The 19,968-nt window shown below is 41.5% G+C and overlaps 1 protein-coding gene across 1 annotated transcript; it reads left to right on the forward strand.

Moving 5' to 3' along the window:
- The first annotated feature begins 217 nt into the window (after positions 1 to 217).
- tmtc4 (transmembrane O-mannosyltransferase targeting cadherins 4) lies at positions 218 to 10,371 on the forward strand. Its single transcript, XM_085136138.1, has 18 exons — positions 218 to 656; positions 754 to 955; positions 1,043 to 1,158; positions 2,904 to 3,120; positions 4,587 to 4,674; positions 4,860 to 4,960; positions 5,165 to 5,257; positions 5,458 to 5,619; positions 5,925 to 6,127; positions 6,388 to 6,562; positions 6,925 to 7,056; positions 7,209 to 7,288; positions 7,381 to 7,488; positions 7,585 to 7,726; positions 8,173 to 8,287; positions 9,556 to 9,668; positions 9,812 to 9,881; positions 10,087 to 10,371. Exons 2-18 carry the CDS (start codon positions 794 to 796, stop codon positions 10,233 to 10,235), a joined length of 2,226 nt encoding a protein of 741 aa, XP_084992264.1. The 5' UTR covers positions 218 to 656; positions 754 to 793; the 3' UTR covers positions 10,236 to 10,371.
- The last annotated feature ends 9,597 nt before the right edge of the window (positions 10,372 to 19,968 follow it).

Below are 19,968 nucleotides of genomic sequence, written 5' to 3' on the forward strand. Positions count from 1 at the left end.
AAATAAAATGGAAGTTATTCCAGGAGGACAGTGCATTTTGATAACAAACTTTTGGCCTACATTCACTGTTGTCCACCTGTTGATATTATTGGAACATTTTAAGAAATGTTTTTATGGCTTTGGAGCCTTGTACTGCTACACCATCAAAGCGCTCTCCTCTGCTCAACCCTGCACGCTCGTGTATCATTCATCTAGCAACAAGTATTGGCTGACACTGAACACGTGACTCTGACGCTAAAGAGGAAGTCGTTTACTCTAGCGTGCACATTTGTTTACAGCCTCGAGTACTCTGTCCGTACCTCGGCAGGACTGTTCTGTGCGATTCAAGGGCTTTGCTGATTAGTATAATAGTCAAAATACTGTCCGAGTGCCACTGCAACTGCGCGCCTGTCATTTGTTTAGGAGCAGCAGAGACCTTTTAGCACGTCTCAGACATGCTAGCTGGCGACACACGAAGAAACCTTCCACGTTATACTGTGATGCCCCAGTGACCGCGTCATCATTGCACCTGTATATCGCCGCATTTGCATGCAGGTGGGATTCTCCTGTCTCTGAGTGAGTCAACGTGTGCTACCCGTTAGCTATCTGGCAGGCAAGGTAACATGGAGGTAACACAAGACACCGTGACCTCTCAGACAATGAACTGAGACGACAAGGTGTGTATGCAGCTTTTGCACTGTGTTGATTACGCAGTTATCAGTTTTTACAACCTGTGATTTGAATTGACTTCCTTCACCCATCTCGTCTCCTCAGGGATAATGAAACTGAATGACCAAAGACCCAGCAGTGCACTATGGCATTGACTGAAGTATACTGGGACCACCACATACCCCTGCCAAAGCTTGCTCCTGTTCAGGCCAAGGTCACCGTTGCCCTGGTGGCACTCCTGTGCTTCATTAACAGTTATGATGGAGACTTTGTATTTGATGATTCTGAAGCAATTGTTAACAACAAGGTGAGTTTTTCATTCATCAGCAGCTTGACTCCAGTTACACACTTACACTGGCAATAACCGTCACTCATTTTGTTTTTGTGGTTGCAGGATTTGCGCCCAGCAACACCTCTGAACAACATCTGGAGCAATGACTTCTGGGGAACCAACCTGAGTAGCAACTCTAGTCACAAATCCTACCGACCTCTCACTGTCCTTACATTCAGGTAAGGAGTCCTACTTAGTGTCTGAGTTTATACACACTTTATACATTCACAGCTAAACTAGTAATCAGATTCAAATCAGTTTAATCTACAACTCAGAATAAACAGTGTGGACTGATTTATGTTTTGGTTGCAGAGGTGTGTCTCAAAACATCTGTACATGCTCCCTTTGTACATTGTAAATGTGTGCAGATGTGCACTTGTCTTCTTTAGAAAAAGCCAAACTTGTTCTCTGTTGAGATTTTTTTTTAATACAACTTTTTGGACTTCTAAAAGGATTAAAGAAGCACTACACAATAACAGGCACTACTGCACTTGAAATACCTATGTGCACTCACTGGCCACTTTAATTTTACTACGTTGTTAGCACTATTCTGGATCCCCTTTTTCCTTTAGAACTGCCTATGTTCTTCATGGCACAGATTCAACAAGTTGCTGGTAAAATTCCTTGGAGATTCTGGTCCATATTGACAATATTGCATCACACAGTTGCTGCAGATTTGTCAGCTGCTTATCCATGATGTGAATTTCCCCTCCCACCTTGCACCAAGTGATCTGATGACTGTGGAGGCCTTTTGACTACAGTTGCCTCACTGTCATGTTGAAGAAACCGGTTTGCTGGAAGCAGCCATCACAAGACGGGTGGAGCTGATTGGAGTGGCACCTGGTGTGTGGTATTGCACCTAGTTTCTGCAGTGTGATTTGTTTTATTAGAAGTTTGCATTAATCAGCAGCTAAACAGTAACTAATAAAGTGGCCAGTGAGTGTATATTAAAGGATTTGAATAGACATGTGACTAAATGTTAACACAGCTGTTGAGAAAGATAAAAGCATGGCACATTCATCATTTTTGCATGTTGTATTGATTCAATAATCTGCTCTATCAATCTAATCATTAGACCACATCGCATGTGCACAGTTGACCTGAAACCTTCAATCCAAAAGAGTTCAGTCAGAATTTACAAAATATGTGCTTGTAATTTCAGCCACACACATTAGAGCATCCTTCTTCAAATACTTACTTCTCTGTTAATTGCCAAAACCTCTACATGGTTCCTGCCTGTTTAACCACAGTAAGAACAGCATAACATCATACTGTTTCTTTAGGTTACTTCTTCCTGCAGGAACTTGCACAATATTTTAGGTCAATCAGCACCTGTGTGCATGTTCTGACAGCAGGAAATCTCTATAGTTTCTCTTCCAAAGATGTTTTCAGGGTGGAGGAAAGCTACTTGATCCCCTAAAAACTGCAGGGAAGAACTCGACAGCAAACACAACCACTGGAGTCTGGTGGATAACGACAGACTCGAGTAACAGTCTTCTCCAGTCAAACGTTACCAACAGCTGCTTAAAATTCACCACAGGGAAACACCAGAGACGGCATCACCACTGCTATATCAGTCTGATTTTAATGTATTCATCACTTGCAGTTTGAAGCGGTTGCAAATTGATTACATCACCTTGTGAGGCTAGTTAGCCTGCAGTGGAAACGGAAAGGATGATTAGGGGCCATTGCTGTAAATGTTTGTGCCATTTAGGAGTTCTGTTGTGTTTCTACAGTGCGAAGGTGCCTTTCCTCTCTGCATATAACTGTGCAGTTGATGGTGGTTATTGATGACCCTCACCATGTCCCATTGGCTTCATCGTGTCACATTATGCTTTATAATAGCGTCACCATCCTCACACATATACGTTCCTACACCTGCTGTACATTCTGCTCTAGTTTTTCTCTTGTCTCGCTGTTGCAGGCTGAACTACCTCATCGCGGGAGGCCTTCACCCCGTTGGCTTCCATGTGCTGAACATCATCCTCCATGCTGTCATATCCGCCCTTATGATTGACGTGTTTGCAGTACTTATTGGTGGACTGGCCTATGATGAGAAGGGCAGGATACTGAACCACGCTCCGAAGACCTCTTTGCTTGCTGCCATCTTCTTTGCCGCACACCCAGTTCACACAGAAAGTGTAAGTAGAGTTGAAGTGTTTATTTATATGCATAATATTATAAGTAAAGAGACAATCAAATAGTTCAGTATGCATTAAAATCATCATACACATGAGTGTGTAAAGATTCATATGTATGATTATTGTGTAGTTTGGACTTATTTGAGGAGTAGGCGTAGTCTCAAAACTGAAAATACAGTTTTGCATTAAAACGCAAACAGTAAAGCTTAAAGAAAAACAATTATAGATAGGTACTTTATTGATTTCACAACCGGAATTCATGTGTTACAACAGCAAGGTAATGGAAAAAAACTAGAGTCTAAATAAACATAATTAAAGTGGTACACAGCCATGATGAGCACCTTATTTAGTGAAATAAAAAGGTTTATATATACAACAGTGATTAGAAAAACAAAGACTTGAGATTTTACAAGAGAGTAAAATACCATTCATAAATATCTTTACGCTATAAATCTAAGAAACAGCTGCAAGGAGGTATAATACAGAAACATGTGATGGTTTAAGGTAGGACTTTTTTAGGCTGTGTGGTTAGGAGATGATACACTAGTGAATCCTTGATTCTGTTCCTATCCTGAATTACTTTTTACTGCTCTTTCACCAGTATTTCACATTTATTTCTACAGCTAACTTCTAACAGATGACATTTAGCTAGTAGTGTTTGGCCATGGTGTGTTTAAGTATTTCTTTTTATATATTTACATTCTTTTCTTTCTTTCTGCATGCTGGCGTATGAGCTGTTAAGTCAGCTCCAGGTTTTTATTTGAACTTGGTTGGGCTGTTACTGTTAGGGACCTGTGCACCTCAATGAGGTAGTTTTGATTTTGGGCTACAAATAAACCTTTCCTAAAAATATGGATTCAACACAGCGTCAAGACAAGCCAATCCAGAGCCTCCAGTGCTTCCGTGCCAAGAACAAATGCCCCAGCTGGGAGTGTGGGCCAAGGTGTATGCGATAGTACGACCTGACTATTAGCCATGTTGGGATGCTTATTGACCTGCCCTCATATGTGTTTTTCTGTTGTAAAGCATGGCTGGAAAGAAGCAATTCCCTGTCCATTTCCCTTTAATCATGCAGGGCAAGTTACTGGGTAAGACCTGGGGGGTGGGAGGCAGGCAGACTGTCTGCTTGGGCTTGCTGTATGTATCAAAGCAGACAACCACAGGATGCCAGCCATACTTTACACACACACACACACACACACACCGTATAGAAACACACACACAACCGTGCTACACTGGTAATGAGAGTTTCTTCTGACGTCTTTTTAATAAGCTTCCTTTTGTACTTGGATGCATTATGCAAAACTAATATATGGTGCATGTGTAATAAAATGAATAATTTCTAAAGAGGTTTACCAGATAATGTTGTTTCTTCAAGTATTTTTTGTAGTTTAATCAGTCCTTCCTGTCTCATGTATCATAGCTTTTATTTCTCTCCCTTTTTTTTTCTTCTGTTTCTCATCAAGGTCGCTGGCATAGTGGGCCGAGCAGACCTTTTATGTGCCCTCTTCTTCCAGCTGTCTTTCCTCACCTACTGCAAGGCTTTTAACAAAGGTAGGTACCTGACACGAGTATTACTCTTTAGGTACACAGTAATTCTATACTGCACAAAGTGCTTTCCATATGTCACTGGCATCAGAACGTTATCGATCTGCCAGCATTCGATGCATCTGTCTGAACACCTACATTTCAATCCTTTCCTGTCTCTGACCAGCGTGGTCTTGGCTTTGTGTTCTCAGGGAGTGACAGAGATGACAGGTTTTCTCTCCAGTGGGTTGTGGTCAGCCTCTTGCTGTGTGCTGCAGCAATGCTCTGTAAAGAACAAGGCATCACTGTCTTGGTATGAAGTCCTTCTGTAAGGTCATTTTTAGATCTGATGTTTTCATCCTGTCTCGCCATCCCACTGTAATTCTTGCTTACACAAGGAGAAGAAGTCTCACATTTTTTTACATATATATATGTGAAATGAGCTAATTCATTTTGTTGCTGACCTATATACATTTAAATGCCATTTCTCCTTCTTACTCTATGTATTTTCCTTCAGGGTGTGAATGCTGCCTTTGATGTCCTCCTGATCTGTAATGTTAATGTGTATGAACTCAGCCAGAGGCTACTCCTTAGGAAAAAATCATTTGATGTGAGTTAGGTTTGCACACCCTCCCCTGCTTTTCTGTCATAAATTATGTACTCCTTTGTATGATTTATGTCACATTTCATACACTGTCTGTATAAAGTAGTTTGCACTTGAGTACATTAGCGATTAAACGGTGACTGAAAGTAATTAACAAGCTTTATATTTTTAATTGTAAGTGACAAGTGGTAATACTCTTGTGACAGGTAAGTGAGTTGGTGCGAATGGGATTGCTTATGCGACTGGGTCTAATGGGTCTTGGAGGCCTCCTGATGCTTTATGCACGCTGGAGGATCATGGGAACAGGACCGCCAGCGTTCACTGAAGTAGACAACCCGGCTTCTTTTGCAGAAAATATCATCCTCAGGGTAAGAAAGATTAGTTTGTAGAGTTTATTTCACAATATTTATTCATGCATTATAATTACAGACAATTTTATCTTTCAATGATTCTGATTGATCTATGTAATTATGAATTGACTTTATTGAAGCATATATTCCGTTTTTTTTTCATCATTTCAGTTTAATTCACTGTCTAATATCATGTTTGTCCTGAGTAATTTGCATGGTTTTTAAACACTGTTTTTACTTCAGAATTTTAAATGATTTTTCCCCTTTTTCTCCGCTGGTTTTGTTGCTGCTCTCTTTCTTTTCTGTTCCGTTTTGATTGGCAGATAGTGAACTATAATTACTACTACTCCCTTAATGCCTGGCTGCTGCTATGTCCCTGGTGGCTGTGTTTTGATTGGTCCATGGGCTGTGTGCCTCTCATTAAGTCAGCCACTGATTGGAGGATAGTCTGGCTGCTGCTGCTCTGGTGCATCCTGGTAGGCTTGATAAGCCAAGCCTTATGCTCACAGGACAGCCAGAGGAGGAGGTGAGTGAGGAAAGCCATCTCAGATTTGCTGGAATGAAAGATGAAATAAAGTACATGTTGACTTCTAAAGACTATGACTATGTGACTTGACTTGTGACTATAAAAGCATATTCACCGCAGTGTCACCAGAGCACAATGCGTACTTTTTGCTTGGTTTAGCACAGACTGACAATTTTTGGGTCCAGTATTCAGATTCTTAAGCTTAAATCTCAGTCCACATGTTTTTAGATGCTATGTGTGTGCTCTGTCTTCCTCACTAGGACTTTGACCCTGGGTCTGGTGCTACTGGTGGTCCCTTTTCTGCCTGCGAGCAACATTTTTTTCAGGGTGGGCTTTGTCATTGCTGAGAGAGTTCTCTATCTGTCTTCAGCTGGCTACTGCCTACTGCTGGCATACTCTTTAGGACACTGCTGCTGCCGTTGGTCCAAATACAAGGTACGCCTAAATGATGCCAAAAAGATCACAATAAAGCAAAGGACACCAAACACTGAAGCAGTTTCTAGTAAAAGTTTATTTTCCAAAGTTGTCGGTTTAAACTGTCTTGATTTTAAACTCAAAATCTGTTTTCAAAACCAGCTTTGATAATTCAGTAACGCGTGATGCAGGGAAGGTACAGATATGAGAAATGTCTAATGACTTCCCTATAAAGGGACGATGACAGCAGGTGGTGTCCATGTGCTGCAGAAATACATTTTGCAGGTTATTAATTCAGTGTCTCACATCATTTGACTTGAAGCTTAATATTGTAATGCTTTATAGCACTTGGCTGTTAAATGGTTCCTCTTCTCTTTTTGCAGAGGTTGCTGTGCGTCGTGGTGCTTGCACTGTTGTGTGTGTATGTAGTGCGCTGTGCTCTCCGCAGTCACCAGTGGCGTTCAGAACAAAGCCTCTTCACCAGCGCCCTTTCTGTCTGTCCGCTCAACGCCAAGGTAAAAAAATATATATATATAAAAAATCAGTGATTTGTGCTTTCCTGCCTCGCTTCAGTTTGTGCCAGTAAATTATTTTAGTGCACATTTGAAAATGAATTCTAGTCATAGACACGTCCTGATGCTTTAAGTGCTAATGATTGTTCCCTCAGGTGCATTATAATGTGGGTAAGAACCTGGCTGACAGAGGGAACACCACTCCAGCTATTACATATTACAGAGAAGCAGTCAGGTATGTGTCCTTACAAGCAGTTACGACCTATTACCTTTCTGACAAAGAAACAGTCATTGACTTGTTTGTTGCATGTTGTTTATGGCTTTCAGGCTACACCCTACATACGTCCATGCAATGAACAACCTGGGGAATATCCTGAAGGAGAAAAATGAACTTGTGGAAGCAGAGCAGCTGTTGTCTAAAGCTGTTTCCATTCAGTAATGTTGTTTAACATCAAAGTTTACACCAACGAGCTCTTTTAACAGATTTAGACTCCCTGTTGATGGCTTTGTTTTCTTTTTAAACCCGTGCAGGCCTGACTTCGCTGCAGCTTGGATGAATCTGGGAATAGTTCAGAACAGCCTGCAGAAGTTTGAGGAGGCAGAGAAGAGTTACTGGAACGCCATCCGCTTCCGGAGAAAATATCCAGACTGCTACTATAACCTGGGACGCTTGGTGAGGTCCCGGGCTCAAACCACGCAATCTGTTTTTGCCCGTTTACCATGGTCACTGTGTGAGATTAAGCTATTAGCAAAACAAAACAAGGATAAGACAAACTACACCTCTACATGAAGCAGTACTAGCTCAAAAGTGGCGTTTTTAACTCTGTACGCTGACTGTTCTTCGCCAGATTCACTTAGCTGTTCTTCTTTTGCCGTATTTATATTGGTCAGCCTCAGGGAGGACACCTCTGACAAAAGCCCAAATAATTCTAACACGTTGTGAGGCATCCCAGATGACACACTACACAAGGTCATGTGTAGTGTTGGCATTATGCGATACATGTTATATTTTTCTCTTCTACAGCTTCAATCCACAATTTAAACTAAATTTTTAAAAAAAAATTAGAAACTTGCATTGAATTCAAAAAGAGTTTTCTAACACTGTACCTCATATTTCAGTATGCCGACCAGAACAGACATCTGGATGCCCTAAACGCCTGGAGGAATGCAACTGTGCTAAAACCTGACCACAGCCTGGCGTGGAACAACATGGTCATTCTGCTGGACAACACTGGTAGCAGAAAAGTGCTCACACACAGACATGCTTTTAATACAACAGACACTAGACTACATCTATTTTATTGTTTTATGTGATGCGTTTTATTGTAAGTTTTTGTTGTTAAAAACCAGTAACTGATAACATTCAGCCTTTTGTGAATTTACATGGAAATGAGTCGCTTTACTTAAAAAAACAAAAGAAAAAGGTAAAAAACGCTCTTTTGTGGGTGCACTTTGTTATAGGAATCAGAGCCAAGAAACAAAGTGTTGTTATTTTTGGGAAGGCAGTAAATCTAAATGGCCAACAAGATTAGACCGGAAGAGCAGGAATCAGCAATGCTTGAAATTTATGTATTAAAGCTTTGTGTTCTGAGTTTTGAAGGCAGTCTTCCCTGCCGTGTGGAGAATGCTCTGATTTCCAAACGCTCGAGCCGTTTTGTCAGAAGCTGCTCCCGTGGGGGCGGAGTCTCCCAGGAGGGTACTGGAACTGTCCAATCAGGACCCAGTATGTTCCTGATCAAACGTGGGCAAGCACAGCCAGAACAGCGCCCCCTCAGAGGTTCCCCCACCGCATTTGTTCCCCAAATCTGACAAAAATAATTCTACCCATCTCCCCGGCTCCACTCCAAACACACAAAAAAAAGAGACGAAGAGAAAAGAAGAACAATAGGTGTCGTTTTGAAAAAGTGAGGAACTGGGAATATTGTTTTCACTTTGGTCTTGGCCCCTCCTTCTTTGTTTTGATCATTACACAAACAAAAGACTGGATCAGTGTAAATTTAGGCACAGTTGCGCATGTAGTCGCGTGTTGGCGAGCTGTCTGAAGGGCATGGGCCATGACTCAGGACATGACTGCCATTGTTTTGCCCTCCGTTTCTCTGTCTGTCTGTCTGTCTCCATTTCTGGCCAGACATCAGACGGATCTTTGACAGAGATCAATAACCCAGTGGGCCTTGTGTTCATCCTTAATTAGGAGACTAAACCAATCCTCCATGTGTGGAGAGAGAAAAACTCTGCTCTAGATACTGCTGACAAATAAAGCACACGCTCAGACTCTCTGTGTTTTAGCCGCATCTCTGAATTTGTGTTTTCAACAGTCTGAAACGCTTTCATGTTGGGCAGCATTTTTAACATAATCCCCATGATTTCAATAGGCTTTGTCGCATAAATGTTAGCTGCCTTGCTGTGTAGATTACACTAACAAATACATAGCATAGATTTGCTGTGTGTATATTTGAATTTTATTTTCTGACATTTTTAGTAATTTTTCGTTCTGTCTGCAAGGTAACTTGGGTCAAGCAGAGCTGATCGGCCGAGAGGCTCTGAGAGTCCTCCCAAACGACCACACCATCATGTTTTCATTGGCTAATGTCCTGGGGAAATTACAAAAATATGAGGTCGGTAAACATATTAGTATGCATAGTAGGCATTATAAGGATTTTATCCCTTACAGTACTCTGTGTCTGCTCTGAAATATGACTGGGACTAGTAAAGACAATTCAGGATGCGCTCTTTTTTTCCCCCCTTTGTTTTATCTCAGGAGTCAGAGGGCTTCTTTCTTCACGCCCTCCGGATCAACCCAAATGCTGCTAGTTGCCATGGAAATTTAGGTAAGGCGATTTTGGTTGTGTCACATATTTTACAGTGTTGCTAAGAGCTTCCAAGCACTCAGAAGCAACAAATATATATATTTATGCTTGCTAGTAAAAGTGTTATTGTGCAGTCTAGCTGTACCGAATGAATAAAATGAATAGAATTAGAATCAGTGCAGCTTCTCAGCTTAAAGCAGCTTTCTTTCTCTTTTTTTCCCCTCAGCTGTGTTGTATCATCGCTGGGGGAAGCTGGAGCTGGCAAAGAAATACTACGAGCTTTCTCTAAAGTTGGACCCTGAGGCTCCTGGGACCAGAGACAACTACAACATGCTGCGACGCAAACTGGACCAACTTAAACGCAGCACACCCTGAGGGAACCCACTTTGACTCCTGCCCACTGAAGAACAAATTGTTTTACTTGATATTATTTGAGCTCACACTAATTCTGGCTTTGAAACATTTGGAAATAAAGACCACGATCTGTTAATAAAGCTTCTGTTCTGTTATTTATATAATAAATATAAAAGAGAAAGGGGAAAGGAAAATGTAAAGCAATACAATGTTTTCTTTGCTAGTGTTAAAATGTGCATTGATTTCATCAGATGTGTCCAGGTTAGGACAGATGCCTGTATTGGCTACTCGGTCTGCTACACTGTGCTGTTTTCTTGCCCCATTTGAAGGCCATGTGGACCTGATCCACGTTGAACCCCGTTCTTTTTTCATCTTTGACCCCATGTTGTGTCAGCTGGATAGAGCACCATGCACGTGCAGAGGGTCTGCTGTAACATTTATTTGGCTTGGCCCTTTTTCAGGAGTTCCAAATGTCCCTACGCTCAAAAGCTAAAATAGTTTTGACCAAGAGTGCTAGTCTGCATGTGGTCATAGCATCAGTGTTTCTTAATGCCCATCTTTTTAGTTCTGACTGGGATTGCCCTATGAGCTATAACCACCCCCTCCTCACCTCTTTACTGCTCCTGTCACCACTGCAGTTAATGGGGGAAAGGTGGATTTTTTTTTCTCAAGTGTCCATGAGAAGATGAGAGGTCAGCTGAGACAGGAAACCCATGGCCGGTGCAGTATGAAAACAGCTCTATAGCACAGAACCTTCAAAGGGAAACGGAGATTATCTCCCGGGGGGAAGGAGTATGCGTGCACGCACATACGTTCTCGCACATAGGCCTGCTTCTCTTGAAGAACGCTGAAGAGGGGAAAGGCAACCCCAGTGTGGAACATCAGTCAACAAGTGTGCACCCGGGGTCAAAGTTCAACCCACTTCTATTTTTTCACCTGCTTCCTACAGCTTGCAGAAAACTTTTGAAGCCGTGGTGGGGTGGTATGGCTTTGCTTTAAGGGCTGCTAAGTTTGTTTGCACATAAAGTACAATACACCACTTGATGCTTTGATGCTTGAAAGATGTTACTGATAACATTGTGGGGGTGGGGGGCACAGCACACACGACCATCAATATCCTCTGTGTATATGAACTCTTAAATATGAGACATCACGTGAAGAAATGTCTTTGTTACTCGCTTGTTTTTATTTTCCTTTAAGTCCGTGGTGGATGTATAAAGCATCTGCAAGTCCCAACAAAGCAAAAACCTATAGTGTATACACAGCACACTCTTAAGTATTGTTACGTTTGAGATAAAATGCGTTTCAACAAGACTGGCAAAGGTCATTGCAGCGAAAAGACTTCATGCTATGGAGCGAATGCAGACGCAAGAAGATCAAAAAACATTTGGATAGTGACATTCAGCACTGAAAGCGTTTCCTTCGTATTATTTTTCATCACGCCGTGTAACGCGCAGCGCCGCCGATGTACAATTGGCCACACAACCATCAGCTCTTCGCTTTATGTACTTATGGATCCTTTCTTTACTTTCTGTGTGATCCTTTCATTCAGTGCCTGCAGCTGACTGTCTAGCTGCACAGCTGTGCTGGCACACCAGTGGGGGAGCCCACTTTTATCATAATCATTCTTTGAATACCTTTCATTATCATAAAATATGTGAGTATTAAAGGGATGGATTCACCGGCCCCGCCAACATCTTCATTATCCATTCTGACTGACAAAAACCTGCTGTCCTAGGGAGTGACATTAATAAAAGATGGGATACTACAGCCTTATGAAGTCTTCTCCTTGTTCTGTGGGTTTTTTACTGTACACCTTTTAACTGCTTGGATGCTCCATCACAATGATATAATGAAATCGTCTCCCAGGTGGGGTTCTTTATTGTGTTCTGTTAATCACACTGATGACTTTTGATCATTATAATCAATGGATTAGGCGGAATCGCGTCCGATTGTTCAAAGCCAAAACCGCTCAAAAATCTGTAGTGCCAAATTCGACGAGGCGTTTTTGTTTTGATTGCCACGAAACTTGTTATGAAAAAACTTATTGTCACCCTTTTGTCGCCGCGGCGTATTCGACAGGGGGAAAAAATGGAAGCAGGGGAGCACTAATTTGAACCCAGTGAGGGTGTTTTGGAACAGCGGGTGTGCTATTTTGCATCTGATAAGCAACCCCCCCCCCCGCCCCTCACCACCAAGAAAATAAAGAATCACAGGGCTTATCAGAAGTGCTACATGACAATGTACTGAGGTATTAAATGAAGTGGCGATGGGAATAAATGTGATGGTCACCCTGAAAGTTGAAAAAAAAAATGACTTGGAGACTCCCTAAATTGGAGTGGAGTTCAACTATGCTGTATGTGCGGAAAGGAGCACACACACACACACACACACACACACACACATGGTTGCAAACATGCTCTATAGCTATAAGAGGGGTTTTGAGAGAGTTCTCATCAATGTGACAGGATGCGATCAAGGGCAGTCCTGTGATGCGTCTGCTGGGCCTCTTTAGGGCCCTCGCTGTCCCTCCCTTATACTCCCCCCAACCACAACAATCCTAATGGGCTCTGATGGGCACCTCCATCTTGCCTGTCTAATCAATGTAAATACTGCGCATTTGAACCACATCCTTCCCACCATCCCGGCCGGCCCCTCCCTCTGTTTCTTATAACAGTAGGGGTCAGAGGTTAGGCTGACTGAGTGGTCATTAGAATGGCAGTCCTTATTAGAGGAGCAGCTTGTCTGACACCCCGTCCGTATCCTGGAGAGGGACCCACCCTGTCCGCTTCATCTAGATCATATTACATGACACGACCTCACAACAGATACTACCAGTGCACTACGGCACTGTAGGCCACTAGGGCACAGTGGCATTTTCAGAGGGGTCTCCTCGCCTGTCACAGCGCTTCCCTGACAGCACTCTGTCTGTCTGGCTTGGATGGACTCTGTCATTTTAAGGAGGGCTACTGTCAGTGGGCATTGGGACTGTCGCGTCTACATGCCCTGGCATTTTCAGCAGCGCTCTCTGTAAGAGAGCATCCCTGCCATCCTCTCGAGAGTCCGTGATGTCGCGGCCAATGATTAATAGTTAGAAATGGGCTATAAGTGTCCAGTGTGGCCAGATGCTAGTCGGGGCTTTGTTGTACTGATATAATGGACAGAGTCTGCCAATTTGGCTCCCTGACAAAGCCTGGAAGTTCCCCAAGATTGATTCTGTTTCTATGTAGTGGTGCCCTGGGGGCTGAATTTTGAGGATGCGCTCTTGTGAAAAATGTTGCGGTGTATTATCTTCAGCTGAGAAAAGCGCTATGAATGATCACGGATTAAACAAAATGGTCAATATACCAGCTTACAATTATTTTATCACTTTTTTTCTAAGCAAGGAAAGTCTCTCTGGCTGTGTATGAATTGGCGGGCGGGTGGGTGGGTTGGGGGAGGACTGGGATAATTTGCAGCGGGAGCCCTATGAGACTGTTTTGCAAAACAAAACGAAGCAGCCAGACCCTTATTGAAAAATATAGTGCAGTGAGACGGAAATTTATTAACTGGCACCAGTTAATGTGTGCATTATTCATTTCTGGTGAGCATGAAAAATGATCTAAAGAGGTTTGAAATTGCAGACGCACAGGCTGACTGCACAGTGGCTGGGGTTGCTGGTTCGTTTCATCCTCTTGCAGGGGTGTTTGGGCGGAGAGGTGGAGGGCTGGAGAGACAGAGGGATGCAGGATGGAGGGGAGGAGTGTGGGCCCCTTTTTCTGGACAGTAGGGCTTTCCAGTAACAGCTGTGCTACTCTCACGAGGGGGCGGCAGCAGCACCGGGAGAGAGGCTGCTTGGGACAGATGGATCAGCACCACCTCTCCTCTAACCTCCCCTCCACCACCGCTCTTATTAAAATCTCCAATACTACCACAAGGTACTGTCTCTAGGTAGACGAGTATATGTAAATAAATAAGCACTCATATTGCACGGGGGTGTTTAAGTAACTGAGAGGGTTTCTCATCGCTTTATTTATCTGTATAAAAAGTATCGCTCATATGAGTAAAGTAACTCTTTAGGGGAAAAAGACTGTGTGTGTTTTGCGAGTTTTTGGCTCCAGTATTTCTTCTCTCCTGTCGTTCCCACTACTTTCTTTCTCTCCTTCTTCTCTACAGTAAGAGTTGGTGGGCAGGAGTTGGTGCCAGTGGCATATGGCTCGCCACTGTGCTAAACATTCATACAAAAGACAGGCCCATCAGTCATGGCTGTGGCCGGATGAGGGGAGAGAGCAGGCCACTGATGAATGGTGTTTAGGACTTACCTGCTGTTAAAACATTACCTCCCAAACATCAGCTCCCCTGAAGCACGCTGAACATTAAGGACTGTATCACACTGTATTTAAAAACACAACCCTTGTGAGCGCACATCATGCACGCCAGGTTATAGCAAATAATAAATTTGCTTCCTAAACCCTTTGCACAGAACCCCGGGTCAGGCCTTCATAGACCAATTAATGCAGAGCATCTGCTGTATAGAGGCTGCACGGAAAAGAACTTTTGAGCCATTTTAGGCTATTAAATAAGGAGGAGAGCCGGTTCCTGCTTGCTCCAATAGCTCTCATTGCTAGAGTGAGCATGGAATGGGTCTCCTCGATTAGACCGAATTAATCCATTCTTTAGGGATTCTTTTTCTGGTTCTATGGCGAAACCAGCACGCCTTTGTTCTTCCTTGAGCCCCGGTGTTTTTTCTGCCAAATTTAACAGAAGGCTCGGAGGGTAACAGGGGTCCAACCCAGTATCACCTTCTGGAGCAGAGCAACTAGCAGAGAAAGACAATCAGCCTGAACCCTGCTGTCTGTAGCACAAAGTGAAAAGACTCTAATTGGGCTTTTTTACGCTGCATTTTCCTGCAGGATTGCTGGATCATGAAAAAGCAATTAAACCTCAGAGATGCAATTCATTCATTCTCATTTTTATCCTTTCATTGGAAAGAGACAAATTTGAAATCACTTATGCGAGTCAAGACTTATGCTTTTTGTGATATTTTTTTCATTTGTGGCTTAGAAGGATTCCTATCTCATACTTGGACAAATGGAAATACAGTTAAATGACAAGAAAATGATGCTTCATCAATAAGCAGGTCTGTGAATATAAACATATTATATATATTATTTAAATTTTTTTTTTTAAAAGACTTCATCAGTTTCACAGAAAAGATCTTAAAATTTATTACAAATTCTGACAGGACTGTAGTTCTCGGTGTTACACCTAGAGGCAGTGCTGCCCACAAAACCCCGACCTCAGGACCCGAGAGAAAAAAGTGAAAAAACCTTCTACATGTCCTTTATGGGATATTGCTCATCGTGTACTTCTGAGGGGAAGAATACATGCCTGATTGGGGGTCACAGATAAAGAATCAAAGGAGGCTACATGTCTAAATAACAGTTTTAATGTCTGTAAGTGGAGGGGAAGTGCATGGCCCATTACTAACATAAATGTGTAATACATGTCATGAATGAAGATTTAAATTTTTTTTATGAATTACAGATTGCTTTGCTGATATAGAAAATTCAGTACCTGAAGGATCAGCCCTGTAGAAAAGGGATCAAGTGTAATATCATCTGAGAGACTCTGTTCCTAAACACATTATGTGACTAAATAATTTGTTGATATTGAAGCTTAAATTAACTTTTGATGTCTCTGTTGTAATTTATGCAATAGCATTTTCCCCAGAAAAAAATAGCTGAAAAAGGTTTTCCTCAAATACAGGAACTGCATTAATTTCAGATTATTATCACACAAATAAAAGATGTAATCAAAATCTGCAAATTGAAAAAAGGGAAAAAGTTATAAAGAAATGACAACATATAAAAAATAAAATTTAAAGTTGAGCGTATTTAAAAATTGAGACTGTACTAATTATAGTTAAATTGTATAATACATTTGTTTTTATTATTTGACCAGGTAAAGGTTTTTTGAATGTTTAATTTTTAAACTTGTAATGTGAAACACACAAAATGACTGTTAGCCTCTCGTCCTGTTTTCAATCCAAGCCATTTAAACCAGGCGGTCAAATATCTGGTAACTACAAACGTTCCAGTCCGCAGAGTCCATACATTGTAAATTAGGTCTGTTAATGCACTCTACTCTGCTTGCAGACACAGAGAGGGACAGTGGTGGGTGTAACTGCACACACGCACGCACGCCCACACAAAGCACACACACACACACTCACAATGACTATGCTGTGGGGTTGGCCTCGCATGCACTTTTGTTTTCCCACCATGCACAAAGTGATCAACTATCACACCCCAGACGGTGAGATGTCAACATGAAATACCTTCATTTGCATCAACTTTAAAAACTGCCTGACTTCTTGTTATGCCAGCGACCCACCAGCGTCTCCATAAAATTCACTTTAGCCACGGGGGTCCTGAGACCTTGCTAAATACTGCCCCAATACTGCTGTCAACAGTCCGTCAATCACATGACAAATCCTTGTGATTAAACAGAGCTTCACTGGCTCCTTCACAATGGGCTGGAATTAAGTCTGGATAAGTCTCTGCTGCAGAATTATGTCATTATGCAGTTTTCACAAACTGAACCCATTTTTACGGCACAGAATTTAATCAAATCAAACTTTTAAAATCTTTTATGTAAGCCTTTAAATATTAGTGATTTTTGTGCATTTCTAACTTTGGTTTAGATTGACATTTTTGGATATTTAATGAAATCCCTGCAAATGCAATGATCTGCAACAGGAAAAAAAGAGCTCAAGACCAACAATCCATGCACAAGCACATAAAATAGTCAAACTTGTTGCTGTATTTGTCCAAATTAATTTTATACAGTTACTTTAAATAATTGTCCTTTTTCAGATTTTTAATACAAAATATACATATTATAATAAATTGTACCTCTTTAAAAACGTATTGGGTTGTGTTCTCTTTTGTTTAGATTTGATTTAATAAGTAAACCAGCAAAAAAAAGAAAAGAAAAAAGAACTCGTTGCTGAAGGAAGCAATGAGTGGACTCGTACAAATCGAAGTGCAGTGCTAAGAAGCATCTAAGCAGCCTGAAAAAGCCTCAGACAGACAGCCGAATAAAAAGGCAGCTCAAAAGATAAGAGACAACATCTAATCTGACTCAGATAGCTGATACAGCCCAGCCACATCTAAATCCTGGACGTTTGGTCTGAAGAGGAAGGACTTAACTTAAAGCCCCTTTCAATGTGCTAAATGTGTTTTTGTAATTAAACTCATACAATTAACACTGACAAGCACAGGTCAAAAAGAGCACAGATCCTCTGTTCAAATGAACCTCTGTGAGTGAAACGGGACATAGAGGGAGGACAAGAGGGAAAGACAGAGAAAGCCCGAGAGACAGTACATGCTGCCGCACTACACAACTTACATGAGCTGCTCGATACAGGGACAGAAAGAAAGCAGTGAATGAATGAAGGGAGAGGTGGGGAGAAGAGTGAGAGAGGCACCGTCATTCAAGCGGTATGGATTTCAGTATTCAGGCTATATAGTGCTCTGCAAGTTAACCTCAAGACCACAGTGTTTATTCAGGGACTGTGTTCCAGATCTGGGGGGATATCCAGTTCCCTGACATCAAAGAAACAGAGCTGTTGGAACAAAGCTTTTAGCTGCTCCTTAAAGCTCGACATTAGGTGAATTGGAGCAGCTGTGGCAATATGTGACAATATTTTTACTGTAAATAAAACTCCACATGGCCCGGGGTAATGGATAATTGTAATTTTAATGTTTTAATGTTAAAAAAAACCCTTCAGTGGGACAACAACGAAACAAAATGTTAATTTGTTTCTAAGTATCACTTGAGACAGAAACTAGTGTAAATGCAAGGACACCAACTTACTCACTTAGACTTTGAATGAAAGTTCAAAAACAAATAAAAGGTTGGAAATGAATACAGTGAAACCAGATTCAAGGAGTTATGTAAAGTTTCAGATCTCACAGTGGATATTTACCTGTATCAATTTCATTGAAAACATACCAATTGCATTTTCTGTAAATCTTTAATGAATGATGTTTGCCTGTTACATTTCTATAGCTTTTTCAACTTGATATTACATTTATCTGTTGGATTTTTTTTAACTACATTTTAAAATTAAATTTATTACTTAAAGTTCTGTATTATTTTAATTTATTCCTGTATTAATGCTTTTGTATTTTTTAATTGGACCTAAAAAATTATATATAAAAGCTATAACAAAAAGTCATATGTTGAACTAAGTGTATATGGTTAAAACTCTGCCCAGCTCACACTCACCATAAAATCATAATATGTCTAATTCAGAGGTGACTGATGGATGCTTATTAATGTGGATCAATTCAAAACATTGATACTTACAATGCTGGCAGCACCAAAATGGAGCATTTGTCAGTAATGAGTGAAGCAAGGCCTGTGTACTGAAAATAAATGAACAGAAATCTTTCTTCAGTTGTTGTGTTGAGTTATTTGTTTATTTACTCACAATTTACATTTTATTTTCTGTGTAAATGTTTTTTCACAGTCATTTCTTTTTTCTTTTCTTTTTTTAAAGTAACACGCTGTTCACAATCTCACAACAAAGCAGCAATTTGTTGTTTCTTTGTAGCACACAGTCGCTTTTACAGGAGTTTTGTTAAAGCACAGGATATGCATGTGTTTATTCTCAGTCTGAATATGCTGAATGCAGAGCTCTATTTACATGTGAAAAAATAACAACTGCAGATGCAATAATGAGCATTTTTTTTTTTAATATTTTCCTAAAATCACTGAAAGAAGCAGATTTTCTGTGTGGGATGGAGGGTGGAGGGGTGTTCATGAGGGAGCCTCTGCACATCTCCTCACTGCACAAACAGCTAGAAGAGCTGCTTTGCTGCCATGATCTTAGTAGGTTCTTAGCGTGTGACCCATGTCACGGGCATCATGGCCTGATGGACACAGCTGTCTTGCCGCAGGCAAAAAGGAGCAAGGAGGGATACTGGGAAAAGACGGGAGAAAAAAAAAAGAGAGACAGACAGAGAGGGCAATAGATTGTGTGTGTGTGTGTGCGTGTGTGTGCGCGTGTGTGTTTGGCGGAAATGTTGATTGTCCTCTGGCACTTTCTGGGGCATGTGCCCACACAGCGTGGCATCCCGCTCATTCGGCACCCCACGCTGACCCCACCGAAAACTCCACACAATGGACAGAAAAGCAACAAAAGTAAAGTCAGACAAATGCTTTGGACACAGAAGGAAACAGTAACTCTCATGTCTCTGGTCCATGTACTGCGTTAGGGCACTGAGACACATTTCCATGAACACTTGGAGCTAAATATTCAGGCACACACTCAGGTGCTCGGCATGGACACGTCACTTGCGACATGATGAAACAGGACTGGTGAGGAAGGCACACAGTTAATCCCACGAGGCGTCCTCGTACAAGAACAATGGAACGAATGCAAATACTGCAGGAATTGGCTGGGAAAGTCTGGGAAACAATGACACTCATGTAGAGTAAAAATTTTCTATTAAGCTGTGCAGGGATTAATGCTTGTTTTCAGAATTCAGCTGAGACTTAAACGATTATCACAATGTAAGTGTCAGTGTCTCCAAATACTTCTGAACCAGAGAGCTGGAGGGAAGCTTAAATTCTAATTAATTTTATTCTGATAAGGACATACATGGCAAATACGAGGAAAATTATCTGTTAAAAATGTGCAGCAACGGATAACTGCCGGCTTTTTAATTTCAGTGTGTTTGAAATCATTAGTTTGGATTACTGA

Source organism: Neolamprologus multifasciatus, chromosome 16, assembly GCF_963576455.1.
Source record: "Neolamprologus multifasciatus chromosome 16, fNeoMul1.2, whole genome shotgun sequence".
NCBI classification, from domain to species: domain Eukaryota; kingdom Metazoa; phylum Chordata; class Actinopteri; order Cichliformes; family Cichlidae; genus Neolamprologus; species Neolamprologus multifasciatus.